The sequence below is a fragment of the Vigna umbellata genome, chromosome 1 (genome assembly GCF_029865625.1).
Source record: "Vigna umbellata cultivar VRB3 chromosome 1, Vumbellata_1.0, whole genome shotgun sequence".
Taxonomy (NCBI): Eukaryota; Viridiplantae; Streptophyta; class Magnoliopsida; order Fabales; family Fabaceae; genus Vigna; species Vigna umbellata.
The window spans coordinates 3,459,494-3,475,340 of record NC_142165.1 but is presented as its reverse complement, the minus strand read 5'-3'; the positions used below and the strand labels follow the sequence as shown (position 1 = coordinate 3,475,340).

The following is a 15,847-nucleotide window of genomic DNA, read 5'->3' as shown; positions in this document are numbered from 1 at the left end:
CGTACAAAAAATGAACTGAGAAATGAACCACCAAAGATTGAAAGGTTCTAATTCAATCCATCCATACTCTCTTTCTTCCTTTTCTTCACGTTTTATGCTCACTCTCATATCACAAAATCTCTCCAACGTGTGTTGACCTTGAGATGTGCCCCTTACCAATGTCCTCAATTTCAGTACCACTTGCCATGTGTCATCCTCTTCTAACTAACTCTGCAATTGACTCTTCTGTCATCCTTACATTATTCCCAACTTGATCGTTTGTTACATATTTCTAGTGCTCAATCCTTTAAATTTAACTAATCAACTTAAATGTGTTTCAATAAAAATTATTTTTGAATGTTACAGGACAAGTCCTTTTCTTTTTAATTATTCAAAAGCTCAAGGACATTAGTTTTAATATAAGGTTAAATATCTTTTTGGTCCTTTAATTTTAAGTAAAAATCGAAATTAGTTCTTTTTCAAAACTTTGGATTAATTTAGTTCTCTGTCTTTAAAATCGTGTGAATTTAATCTTTTTAATTAAATTTTGTTAAGTTTATTAGAGATTTTAAATGTATTTTTTAGCTAATATTGAAGAAAAAATATGTCAAAATCATGAAATACTTTTGAAACTTTAAATAAACTTAACAAAATTTAGTTAAAATGACTAAATCCATACATTTCTAAAATTGAGGTATTAAATTAGATCAAAGTTTCAAAATAGACTAATTTTAATTTTGACTGAAAATTAAAAAATAAAAAATATTTAATCTGGATAATATAATTATATAAATATTATTAGAAAGAAATTTCATGTCATTAGTAAATCATATATTATATTGTATAAAAGAATTCGGATTTAATTTTTTCAATATGTAAAATTTTGTGACAAGTAAATACTATCTAATGTTAGATTAATCTTGCCAAATTAAGTATAATTTTAATGTGCAAAAGAGTTCATTCTATTGATCTTAAATAGAATAGACAAGCTTATGCACCACTTTTATTCTCTTTAATTACCAATAACACTAATTTTTAACCTATTCTTATATAATTCTTTTTAAATAATGAATCCAGCGTGAAATTAGAAAGCTACCCTACTCTTTACTGAGTTTCATAAAGTATATAAAGTATAAGTAAGAGTAGAATAAAAATGGGTAAAGCCAATTAATAGTTAGGCAGTATGCTTTAACTCCATTTGTTATCTTCAACTCTCAAAAGTAGTGAAGTTAAAAAAATGCATAAAGCTAAAAGAGCATTAATTAGGGCCAATTGAAAAGGTTTGATGGCGTGGCAGAAGTGAAGTAATGCGGGTACCACTATTTGTCTCCAAACTTGGAGTATCAAATTAATTTATTATTATATTCAAACATGGCCTCTTTCGAAGTTTAGTTGAAAGTATATACACGGATTCCACTTAGCGTTTTTCACTTTTGGAGGAATTTAGGATCCTATGATTTTGATTCCTAGTGCTGCACATCTTTATCTTTCATAAAGTTATGTTCTTCTTTTTCTCTTTAATTATCTTCATTTCTTCACATTTGACGTTGTTTTGCTGCTTTTCAATGCTTGAGTTGTGTGTGTCGCTCAGTTGGACTCTGGATGTCGTTCGGTTGAACACTGGATGTCGTTCGGTTGTACTCCTAATGGAGGAGGTACCTACAAAAGGCACTCTGACACTCAAGTTATGAGCGGTTTGATGAGCTTCTTCTCACAATTGAATATTTAGTGAATTGTTATCACTATTGAGTATTTGGATCTATTTGGATCTTGGATCTTGTAGAGCGTGAGTAGAATGTGAACGGAATTGGCTTTTAGCTTGGCCCTTATTTATATGTTATCAGAAGCCTAATAAAATATAAACAGACTTACCTTAAACAGATTTACCTTAAAATTCGGTCGGTTGCTAATAAACAGCTTTATTAGATATCCTTGATTATTTTATCCTCTACTCGATTATTAGTCCAATAACTTAAATGTTGGTCCAATTGTGGTCCAACACCTTTTAACCTGGATGACGAGTGTTGTGACCCAACATCATTTAACCTGGTTTGTTGACGAGCGCTGCTACAGTAGAGTTGACAAGCGCTGCTACAGTAGATAGACCGATTGGTCTTGGATGTTAACCGTTCAGCCTATATATCATAATATATAATATCCAATCTTCATCTTCTACCAAATTGCTAAACCGTAGAATGCATAGAACAAAAGCAGTACACGTCTCTTTGTTCAATTTAAATTTAAATTAATGTGCCTTAAAAGAGATTTAGATTGTAGATATTTGTAACATAAACAAATGTGAGTTGTACTTTGCACAATTTTAATTGGACATTTAACGTTTGCAACGTGACTTAAAGTGTATATAAGTTGAAGGAATTGTTGAGAGAGGAAAGAACATTTAATCAACTATACATTATAAATTTGATATATTCTTATTGGATCAAGATATTAAGATATTTGATTTTTTCATTGTTAAGATGGAATTAGTTTTTCTATTTTAAACTAGAATAACCTCATATAGTAATCACAAGTACTTTATCAATATCGGACACATATTCACAATTTTAATTAGTATTGAAATCTTATGTAGTAATATTTAAGTTCCTCAATATTAGGAGTTTTCATTATTAGGAGTTTTCATTATCAAAAGTTTTCATTGTCAAAAGTTTTCATTGTCAAAAGTTTTCATTGTTAAGATGCAATTGACTTTTCTACCAATCTCAAACACATTCATGGTCTTACTTTCTCCAATCTTGAATGCTAAGAACTCAAATGATGAATTATTAACATGCAAGTACCAAGACATGTAAATAACTATCATGACATAAAGAAAATAAATTAAGATCTCTCAATCTACACCTAAATAACAAGGAACATGCAAAGATCAACAAAAGAAATGAAAGTGTGGCTAACACAACCACCGGCCAAAACATAGTTTCGATTTCACAAAAAGCACAAACAACATGTATCATCACAATTACTATACATAACAAAATTATCTTAATTTTAGTTTTAACATAAGTCGTCATTGAATCAACAAATATCACAAGGAATAGACTTAACATGCATAAATAAGAATTTGGGTTCTTCATTAAAAAAGAATTTGGGTTCTTCGTTAAAAAAGAATTCGGGTTCTTCGTTAAAAAAGAAGCTTACACAAAAATAAGAATGTAAGATAAAATTGTAAATGAGAAAATGATTAGAAAGAGTCTGGGTTAAGGTATGCATAGCATTGTCCTTAGAAAGAAAATGCTCCCACTAACTTAATTGGTAAAACATCGTGTTGATAATGTGTTATAAAATAAAACTTATAATAGAGAGAAGAAGAAAAAAGGAAGAAGAGTGAATAAGAGGGAATGAAAACTCATTTTCTAAATGTTATTCCGGTAAGAAAAAGTTTTGTTTAGAACCCAAAGGATACAACTCAAGGGTTACGAATAGTTAATACAAATAGTTAAATTAATAGTAATTGTAACAAATCAATCATTAATATAAGTAAAGATTAAAATTATTATTTTAGCTAAAATTTAAATTAAGATTATATTTAGTACTATAAATGACATTGAAATTTTAATTGAATTAAGATTAAAATTAATATTAGAATTTTGAGTTATTTTTTTAATAATTAAGACTCCATATTTTAAAGATTTTCTTAAAAGAATATTTGAAAAAAAAAATATCAATTGATGTTTGTGTTGAAAAAAAAGAAGATAAACATCTTATAATAGTTTTGATGATGATGACTCATGGAATGTGTTGAAGATTTAAATAATGCTTCAATTCAAGAGATGCATTGAAGAATTAATAGTTTAGTTGTTGAAGTTTTGTAATTTATATATATTATTTTAAAATACTTAAATTAGTAAGCCAAAAGTCTAAAGGTAGAACTCAAATAATAGAGCACTAAGAGAGTTTTAATTCTTCATAGAAGTTTTGTGATCATGATAATCGATTATCTAATTAAAAGTAGGTTTTTCAAAAGAATTTTGTGATAATCGATTATCATCGGCAGTTGTGACCTGACTCTTAATTTTGTTTACCTAATTTTAAAAAGTGAGAGTCTATATATTTTCGCTAAACCTAGTTTTTAAAATAATTTTTCACTCAGAGGTTTAGAGTTGTGACTGCGAGAGAAACTCTCTATGTTTGTGAAAATGGGCTTTAAAAAACCTAGTGTGGGTAGAGTGATAACTTTCACCAAGTGGGTTCTTGGGTGAGTGTTACTACTATTTGTTAGGAGAAATGTTTCATCCTTTGTGTAATTCAAAGAAGATGTTCATTAAGATGTTTCTTCATCTCTTGTGTGATTTAAGAGAAGTGTCTTCATCTTTTGTAAGATTCAAAGGAGGTGTCTTTCTAAACCTAAATTATCCTCACTATGATTGTAAGTTGTGATTTATTTTAGTGATTGGTTAATCTCTCTTTAGAAAAATTAATCACATAAGGTAATGCTTTTTTTTATCTGAATCAGTATAAAATTACTTATATAAAATTCTCTTCCCTTGTAAAACAAAATAGTTTTATTATCAAATTAATTCATCCCTCCACTAGTACAAAAACCACGTATAACGTCACGCATTTAACATCCAACCACTGAATAGTCAACGTTAAAAATGACCGGTGATATTTTTGTAAATAAATGTAATTATTAAATGTAGTTTAGAATTGTAATTTGACGTAAAAGGATATAAAACGTCGAATGCCCCAGCGTTAGACGTCAAAAAGGACAGTGAATTCAATAAAAATTTGAGCGGGAGATTGAAAATTCATTCACTTTATCTTAGCGCGCGACATCCTCTTCTCTTCTCAAACTTTTCTCGAACGAAGTTTGATGACCATCACATGTAATCTTTCTTTCATTTGATACAAATGCATTTGATGTATGATTTTCGTTTGTTTTGACCGATTATTTTCGTGCTTCTGTTCTTCATAGGCGCATTTTGCTTTCTTTATCATCGGTGACGACACTTTATTCCGACGAACCCACCTTTTGAAAGTTAGTTTTCGTTTTCGTTTTGAAGAACTTATTTGTTGAACTTATTTGTTGTTTTTTTGTTGAACTTACTTGTTGTTGTTTGGTTGAACTTGTTTGTTGTTATTGTTTGATTCAACTTGTTTGTTGCTGGTTATTGTTGTTTGTTGTTGATACTACTTTCATATTTCTTGCTTTATAAAATACCAAAAACTGAAATTTGTTGTTTTTCTGCTTTTCAGGTCTCGTAGAGCTGTAAAAAAGATCACAATTAATTAAAAAACAAAAAAAATTGATTAACATTGTATATTAAAAAAATTCAATGTCGTTGAATTTTTTAAATTCAATGTCGTCAAATTTTTAAATTCAATGTCGTCAAATTTTTAAATTCGATGTCAATTTAACGTCTCTTACATAACGTCGCTTGCGATTTTTGTACTAGTGCTCATAAATTTTATCCAAACACAATTATTCTGATGTGTGATTTAACATTTTAGTCAATATAAATGGTAAACTTAATCATTCTTTATTTAATAATAATTTAATAACTTAGATGCAAAAACTTAAAATATAAATATGATATTATTTAAATAATAATTTTAATGAACTATTAGAATGAGAATTAATATTAATTTTACTAAATAATTTATTACAAAATATACATAATTTATTTTTTTAAAAAAATTAAAATAATTAATTTTACCAAATAAATTCACTTTATATTATTAATAATTAATAAATAAATTTATTATTATTAATATAAAGAAAAATTTTAAATTGATATTTTATTATTACAAAATTTTATGTTTAGTAAGAAACAATATTAATTTTATAGAATAACTTATTTGAAAATATACATAATTAATTTAATGTAATAGGTTGAATTACTCACTAAAATAATATTTTTTATAATAAAAATTATTAAATTTAATTTATATAATAATTAATTAATAAATTGAATTATCATTAGATGAATATAAATTTTAATTTTTTATTATTTTAATAGTTCATACTAATATTAATTTCATTATTAAATTTTCTATTAATAATTTTTCCAACCTTAAAATTATTATTAATAACTTCATTAGAATCATATTTATATTTATAAATTTTATAATAATATAAAATAAAATGTATTATAATAATAATAATTATCTGGACAATTGGTTGTTTGTGAGATTGGTCAAGAATTTTTTCTGTTAAATTATTAGTTAATATCTAATCAATAAAGAGATTATATTTAGTAATTATTTAATTAATGTAATTTAACAATTTCTGTACACAAAAACTTAAGCAATAAATATAAATTTGTTTAAGTAATAAGTTTTAATGAATAATTGGTTTAAGAAATAGTGTTAATATTTTTATAGAATAATTTATTATTATACATAATTGATTTCACTTAATAAATTTACCATCAATAACTTTATTGTTATTATTTGATTTTTGGATATTTAAATAAACTTCATTAACGAAATATTAGAAGTAATGAATATCCACCAGATATTAAATACTAGAATATTTGTACCCATCCGTCAACTACCATTTAATTAAAATATATATTTATTACTTATAAGTATTGATTAAAAATATTCATTTGTCATAAATTTTACTTAACAAGTATGGACTTTTATCATTCTAGGTACAGACATGTGATATGTTCACAAAATTATGAGTTTGACGTTTAAGGATTAAAAATTCTCAAATCAGTTAATAAATAATGACATAAACAATCAAATTAAATAATTGGTGGTATATTACTGTTGTTTATTTACAAATTAATGCATTTATGGACTCTTATGCATGTTGAAAATCAATTACAAGTTTACAAAATTTAATTTTATCAAATATTAATCCCAATTTTATTCTCAACTCTAATTTGCAATACCAATAATCACGGTGGACAACCACTATTCAATTCATAACAAGATTGATTAACCAATCTCAAGTAAACGAAAAATAAATATGTATGTACAAATAAAAAAACCATAATCATATTAATTATTCATATATAAACAATGAATATTATTTTATTTCCATTTTAACTATAATTACTTTGACCAAAATTTATTTCAGTTTTTTCACTTTTAATTTTTATCAATTACCTTAATTATCACTTCAAATAATAAATTAAATTTATGTTTCTTAAAGTTCGTATAGTAAACACAACTTTATGTTTCTCAACAATCATATTTAAAAAAATTAAAAAAATGTGTTATACAACACAACTTTTTAACATAAAAAAAGTAAAATATGGTCGAGAGAACAGTATTTTTGTTTGTACGACGTAATTTCAATCGTAACTTATCCATTAATATTATTTTAAAAATAATTACCTAAGATGTTTTCGCAAAGATTCTTTATAGTTGAATTTATAAAAGGATTAAACATGTTTTTACTCTTTAATTATTAATTATTAATTATTAATTATTAATTATTAATTATTAAGTACTTTTAATTTTATTTTCCTTTTAAATATGATTTTATTTTCGTCTTTTCTTAAGGAAATAATTGTTTTCCATGATTATTATCATTAGATATTTTTTTAACGTGAGAAATTGTGTATTATGTTTTTAACTTATTTGAGACATGTTATTATATCTTAGGTCAATAACATAGCTAGATGACAAATATTCTGTCATATTTCTTAGTTCAATAAAGTCGACAAGATAATTTGGTGACAAAAGTTATGTCACTTTTCTAATTTAGCAAGATTGCAAAATATTTGTTTTCACATGTTGGCAAGATATTCACATAGCTCAGTAAGACATTAAGATAGTCTGATAAGATGCATGGAGAACTCAGATATGTTGGTTGGAAGTCTAGAGAGTTGAGTAAGGTATTATTCGAGCTATTTGGATTGTTCACCGAACTATCTGAGTTTTCAATTATCTTGACTGTTCACTGAACCATCTGAGTTCTCATTATATCTTACCAAACTATCCAAACTTTCCACTGAATTATATAAGTTCTCCATTCACCTTATTGGTTGTTTGGATATTCTACCAAGCTATTCAAATATTATGCCAATTTGGAGACACAATACATGTATCTTGCCGACCTTACTGAGATGGAAACGTGTTACATTATTTGTCACCGAAATGTGAAACACCATTCAAGCTATCTTGCCAACTTTGAAATACAATACATGTGTCTTAAAAACTCATGGTAATTATGAAACGCTAAATCCGTAGAAAAAAACAAAATAAAAACAGTGTTTGAAAAAATAATTAAAACAAAATATATAATAATTTAATAAAAACATATTTAATCCCGTTTAAAAATACACTCATACCTTAAATTCAAACAAAATAAATGAGAAGCGGCGGTAAATTCAAACGTGACAAGAGACGAAACTGAAAAATGATGTAAGGCCCAGAAGGTTGAGTGTGACAGAGTGGGGTTGGACCCAAAGCTTTTTTTTTCTTCTCTTCTAATCACAAATTTCTTAATACCAGCTCATGCAATAATATTAGCAATACGTGTACATTATTTAAGCCACATAACATACCATGTAATCTCTTAAAATTGTTTAAGATACATTTATTACTATTTTAAGTCAATAAGTATGTAAGGCTCTTTAATATGTGATAAATAAAAGGATAAAATAAACTAATTTAGTACACATACATACAAATGGGGTCATTGCTTATAATTCCCACAAACTTGCCTAATTAATAATTCATTAGTGATATAGAATTGACGTGCTTCTTTCGAAAAATTATATCTGATAATTATGCTACATAAATAATAATATTATATACTTAAATTATTATTCATATAGTTTTAGAAGACATTAAAATAAAAATATGTTATCGTGAAGGCTGTCTTTTAAACTTGACTTATCTATTTTCAAGAAGGTCGTGATACTAGGATTACGTTTGAATAATTCGTAATACACCCATTTTAATTTTACTTAAAATGAACTTTTAATTAAATTGTTATTTTAAAATATATTTTTAAATTATATAATTTGAAAGAAGATTCATGATTTTCTAAAGAAAGTTTTTCGATGAAATTATAATCTCTTCTTTTTTTTATATAATTCTTAGTAACAAGTATTTTATCTTTTCGCATTACTTTTGAAATCTCGCTCAACCTTAAATATTTATTTGTAAGCAATGGTTTTCGCACTTTTTGGTAATTGAAGAGTTTCCAAACCTTGTTATCTTTTTGTATACACTTTTTGGTAATTGAAGAGTTTCCAAACCTTGCTATTTTTTTTTGTATAGATTTATATTTCTTATTCATTACTTTTTAATAAGAATCTTATATGGAAGTTGACTAAGTCATATTCTATTATATCATTATTTTTCTATGTTCCTCGAAAAATATCACGCAATCATTTAAGATAATAATTATCCTTTCTCTTGTGGATTTCTGCAAAGATATTGATTCATGAAACACAAGTTCTTAAAAATCTTCAATTTGTTCTTCATGAAATATCAAATTACATTGAGTGAGAAGTTCTTGTAGGAGTTTTAAGTTTGTTTTGTAAAAACTAACTGCATGAATAAGTTATGTAGTTGTTATTATACTTTTTTGTCTAAAAAATTATCTTGGTTTAAATCCTTATTTACTCCTTATATTTGTTGGTCAATCTTAAGTAAATCATCATTTTTTTTTCGGTCTCAATTGGATCCATAAACTTGTAAAATTGTCTCAATTGGGTCTAAATATTTGAAAAATTTAATCAATTAAGTCCTGTTGGTTAAGTTTTCACAGACGACGTTAAAATTTTTAACTAAATTAACTGTGTTTGACGTGGCACAAAATTGAATTAGTAATGTTAAGAAATTTTTTAATAAAATAAGGTTAGAGAAAGGGAATTAGGGATTTCATAAATTCAGTAGAAGAACCCACGAGAGAAGACGAAGTAGTAACCTCACCCAGCCATCGTTCTCCGGCATCATACAAGCCCTAAACTCGCTCACCCTTTGCGTTTCTCCCTTGGACCCGCTTCGCACTCCTAACAATGCCCCCAACAGAAGGGTCGCCGCCACCAAACGCGTCTTTTTCGTCTCCGCCACGCTTCAGCGGCCAGATCTGTGGCTTCTCTGCCAAGAGCTACACCTTCTCCCAAAATTTTAATTTTTTGTTGGCTTGGCTGGCACTGGGTTGCATCCAGGATTCAGAAAGTAAGAGTTTAGAATTTGAACTCTGTTTTTCCAATGCACATGAGAGTGAAGCGCAGATCTCTGTGATATAGGCAAAAAAATGGAGTACAGGAAAATCAAAGATGAGGTGAGGTGATTGCTTTAATGAAGAGTTAGTTAGCATATTTCTTCCGTCACCGATTGGTCTTAATTAATGGTGATTTTGATTTGGTGTGTTGCTATAGGATGAAGTTAGGGACGGGGCCCTTGAAGACGTTGAAAAATCATTTTTGCTTTCAGGTACCTAATGTCGATCTTCTGATGTAGAATCCATTTCTGGTTTTCACTTTCCGTATAAACACCTTTTCTCCATTAAATTACCCTTGGTTTATATTATGCAGGATAGTGAACCTGACATCATCGATGGTGTGTGGTCAGTGTGTGTGAATTGTGGATTGGAAGAGAGCCACTGATGGAAGCCTAATACATTGCAGCCAGCTTCGGGACAGAGGTTTAGGGTTTGGAGAATCAAATCTGGGTTGGAGTGATGTGGGAGTAGCTAAGGTGGAGGCGCTTCGAAACTGAGAGAGGGTCAGAGTCCGGTTCTTTTAGTCGCTCACCATTGTCAACAACCATCATTGTCGCTATTGGCGGAGGGCTCTTTCCGGTCGCAACACGCCTCTAACCCTATTTCATTAAAAATCTCTTAATCCGAAGAAATTCTTAATCTGGACAATTAAATAATATAACATAATACGTCATATAACACTTAGACAATATTTAATAACAAATTAAATAACAAATTTCACGTAATATAAGACATATACATCAACAGATTAAGTGTGCACCACGTCAGCCAATTTTAACACCGTCTGCGAAACTTAACGGAGAGGGCTTAATTGGCTCAATTTTACAAGTTTATGGACCTAATTGAGACCGAAAAAAAAAACGATAACCCACTTGAGATTGACCAACGAATATGAGGACCAAACGAGAGTTTAAACCTAAAATCTATATAGCCTAATCTTTCAAAATAATCAATAAAGTAGTCACTTATTATTTGAAAGTCTAAACTCTTTTTCATTTGTCTTATAAGGTCTTGCTTCAACTAGATATTCCTATACATGAAAATGATTCAAACTAGGCTTTCCTCTAACAGAAAGCTCATATAGTTTTTAACAATGATCTTCATTGACATTTTATTCAAAATGTAAGATATAGTTTTTAATATCTCTTCCTGAAGTAACTTTTGTAAGATAAAATGACAAATCATGCTCTTTATTATATCCTTAAGAGTATGATTTCATCTTTTAGCCACATCATTCATACTAGGTGACCCGACATGTTATATTGTTGGACAATTTCACATTCCTCTAAGTAATTGGCGAAAGATAAAGATATTATTTACATAAACCATCATATTTGTTATAGTATTCACAACTATAGTCATATTTGAACTCTTAATTCTTTTGTTAATAAGTTTAGTTATAATTAATACAATTTGGTTTTATGTACTAATATAACTAATAAACGAGATTATTTGGATATATATATATATATATATATGTATATATATATATATATAAAAGATATATAATTAAAATTTTTAAATTTATAAAGTCTAATACATTTTTAAGAAGACATTGTCTTTAATAGAAGATGGTTAATAATTTTTTTGTCATATATCTTATTTAAATGCATTATAGGTCATTATCTAATTAACTAAAATTATAAAGTAGTATGTCAATATTAAGTTTATGAATTAAAATCATAATTGTTATAAAAAGTTATTTTATAGATTTCATAAGTAAATGATGAGTCAAATTAAAAATATTAAATTCAAAATAACTTGTAAAAGTTACTTTTATGGCTTTCATTTGTCAGACAAATAATATTATGAAAACTATTTTTTTTTTTTGCCTTTATATCCTCTTTTAAGACAAAAAAAACATTCTAAAGCTCTTTAATTAGATATGTGTTTTCAATCTCATCACTGTCATAGTTCACAATAACAAATTTAAGTACATTTTTTCCATTCTATTTTTATTATGAATTCAGATATAAAATATAGGATTGTATTTTAATTTTGGATATACTTAAAATATATGATTGTATTTTAATTATGGATATATGGATAGAAACAAGATTACTCATAATTATTATTTATTAGAAAAAAATTCAAACAATGCTCTAATAGCAATTGTTGGATTCCCATTAAGTGTATGCAGCAAAAACCAGAAATAAGTGGCATGGTTAAAACCTGTTGATGACAACAACCCATTAATATGATATTTTTCTTTGTAACAATTTGAATCATCTATAGTAAATAGAGCTGATATCATAGCAAAACATTTATATACAATTATCTTAACTAGTTTTACATCAAATTATGCCATAGCTTTGTATCAAATTACATTCATTATTATTTTTTGTATATACTTCCCTGTCTTGTTAAGATGTGCAGAATCCAAGCAAAGAATGGTAAACTAATAGATTTTGGACATCAATTATGCAACTTCTATGTCAAACATCGTTTCACAACACGAACACCATGACAAAAATCTACTTCAATTTACGATTAAAAATGATCGTTTGTTTCTTTCATATTTGAAGACAAAGAAGTAAAAGAACAAATGAAACCGAACGATATTTATTTATTTATTCTAAGGAAACTATTTCTTACCAGAAAACAATTTTACTTTCTGTACTCCACAATTTCGTTGTGCAGCCCAAACTTATTTATTTATCAATCAAATCGGTTACTTTCAACATATTTCAACATATTGATAATTTTATATAATGTTTTTTTTTATATATGGAATTGAGTGAAATATATTTTTAATTTCTAAACTTTAACATACAATTAAAATTTATTACTTTTTGAAACTTTAATCTAATTTAATTATTAAATTTTAAAAAATAAATAAATAAAATTCTTCTAATAATTTTTTTTATAAGTAAAATGGTATTTCATATTAATGTAAAAATAAAATAATATATCTATTCATAGCTAAAAGTTATAAGATAAAAATGTAGAGGGATCCAATTTGACATATAATAAAGTTTTTCCTATATTTCTGATCCATCCCACAAGAAGACCTTGGATGAGCAGAAAGAAAGATGTACATAAAGTTGTCCCTTCTCTGTGGCTTGTCTTCTACCCACATGCTCATTCATGTCACTACTTCATCATGACTGAACAACACAGCCTTAGACATCAGAACAATCAATTACAGTTAGAAAGTGTTATCAATTGCGACAGATCAGAAACCCATCAAGTACTCTCTTTTGTCTTTTCTTCTGCTCTATATCAGACTATTACAATTTATAACTACTCTCAGTAAACACTTACTTCACCATTCTGTTGCTATAGAAATTATGCGTTGATGAATAAATTAACCGTTTACTGTAGTCTCTGCAAGTAATTTGCTTTAATGATTGAAAGGAGATGATATTAGCATAGTAAAAGGGAAAGAACACGCTTTTGCGATAATCATTCAAAAAATGTGTCTAAGAGCTTATCAATCTTGCTCTTGCTGAATTTTCTGAGTTTGGGCGTGTAGTTTAAATCTCTCGGCCAAAACTAGACATCTCCAGAAGAAAACCAAACAATTTCAAGAAAACAAAAAATGAGTAAACTTTGAGAAGAGTTTATATTTCATTGTGAAACATCCATTTTCAAGAGAAGAAAAAATGTGTAAACTTTGAGAAGAGTTCATATTTCATTGTGAAGCATCCAATACAGTTACATGGTCAGGTGACAGAAAAACCTTACTCAGCAATCTCTTCAGAGAGAAACCCAACAAAGAAGAAGAATTTTCTGGAACAGAACCACTCATCACACCGATTTCACTCTGACTAATCTCATAACCAGGAGTAACAACCACAATCTCAAAGACGTCATCAGAACCCGGTTGAGAATCATCGCTTCCCAGAATAGGAGCTCTGCAAATGGGACAATTGGAATGTGAAGTAAACCACATGTCAATGCACTCCACATGAAAAGCGTGGCCACACTTTGGCAATCTCCTTCCAATCTCACCCTCCTCAATAACGCTCAAACAGATCACACATTCCAATTCCTCTGTTTTCTCTGTTTTGTGCACAAACATGGGAATTGCTGAAACTGTCGCTGAATCCAGGCCCTTCGGGCAGGTGGGTGAAGCTTCTATGTTGATACTGTGGAAATGGGAAGGTTCCAGAACGTCGGAGACAGTCACCGGAGTTCGCCACCGGCGAGTGTGAGAACGTAATTGCGACTGAGATAAGAACCACTTGGCATACACGTGGAGTAGGAGGACAAAGAGGATGACTAGGAGCAAGGAAAGAACGGCTGCGAGCATGATGCTGCTGTTGTTGTCGGAGAAGACGTTCTGAGCGAGTTGACTCAGTGAGTTACTGGGTGAGTCGGATTGAGTCGGCATTGTAGGGGAGTGAAGAATGTGAGTGTAGTTTTCTTGAATGGGGAAAAGGGTAGGTTATATTTGTGGAAAAGGTCAGGGCTTTGAGCTTAAAACAAGATTTTGGGTGGAGGGGACCCAACAAAACTCAGTCAAGAGCCAGTTTGTGCAATGCTGAATAAAATCTTGGTTTCTTGTATTCAGTGTAGTTTCTTTGCAATTAGCTGTGAAAATGTTTACGTAAAAACAAATGTTATGTGGGGAGTTGCAGATGAAGTCAAAGGAGAGTCCCTATATCTAAGGGATTAATGAGGAATGCATGGGAATGGGGGTGGAGGGATGAAGAGAAAAATAGGGCACAAATGAAGCACTCGTGAAGGCAACGGCAATGGAGGGTAGGTGGGTTTTATTGGATTCATGTGGCAGGTTTTTGTTTATTTATTTGTGGTTTTAATTGATTAAATTGGTGCAATAATAAAGGATCCTAACTCCTAAGGCAAAGGCCTTATGACTCATGGACATGACCAAGAAATAAAATAAGATATTCTTAGTTCTTGTAAACTGCATCAAGCTTAAGTCAATCATGAAAAGGAGGCAACCCCCTCCACAATTTCTTCACTTTCACATTACTCATTGTCTTTATAGGGGCTTTCATGCATTTATTACAACTTTGACAATATTAGAAAGGGCGCTGTGTTGTTTGGGTTTGGTAGGGCATGCCGCGGGACCCCAACTACTGTTATAAAGAGATCAACCAGAGTTCAGGGGTCCCATGTGAATGGAACCATACACTCTATAGCTGTTTTCTTTTTTTTCTTTTTTTCTTTTTTTCTTTTTTTTTTCTTTTTTTCTTTGACCACCCTACCACAGCTAGCAGTCAACTGTTGATAGCAGCAGAAGATCTTTGCTTAGATTGCACCATATTTTGTTGCATGTTTCCAGCAATGGATAGATCCCTTTTCAGTTTTTAGAGAGGTTACAGTATTAGGCTTGCAAAAGGTCCTCCTGTCATACTGCATTGCCAATAATTCACAGGTTTTTTGGGGTTGGAAATCATTACACATGCTCTATTTTCTTTTTCCTAGTTCAATCTTTTTGTTTTCATTATTAATCACTTTTCGATAAGTTATGTTTTGAGAAGTACAATTAATAGGAATAGCTAAATTTACATAAAATATAACTCATAGCTAACTTTATTTGTGGCATTTTTCAGTTGGCCTGCGAATTTTAGACCCCGAGTATCTCATGTCACATTAACTCTTTTTTCCATATTTTCTGCTAAAGATTTTTGTCCAAACCTGTTTCTTTAGTTTATTGTCAATGCTCCAGCTTCTTGTATTCTAGAACCCCATTGTAATAATCTTAGAATTTCAATTTCAACCTTGTAAGGGATATGCAGA

General features: G+C 28.9%; 1 protein-coding gene across 1 annotated transcript; it reads right to left on the bottom strand.

Annotated features, from left to right (window-relative positions):
* Window positions 1–13,741: 13,741 nt before the first annotated feature.
* On the bottom strand, window positions 13,742–15,799 carry LOC124826009 (RING-H2 finger protein ATL64-like). Its single transcript, XM_047298773.2, has one exon. The coding sequence runs from the start codon at window positions 14,469–14,471 to the stop codon at window positions 13,770–13,772; it is 702 nt and encodes a 233-aa protein (XP_047154729.2). The 5' UTR covers window positions 14,472–15,799; the 3' UTR covers window positions 13,742–13,769.
* Window positions 15,800–15,847: the final 48 nt, after the last annotated feature.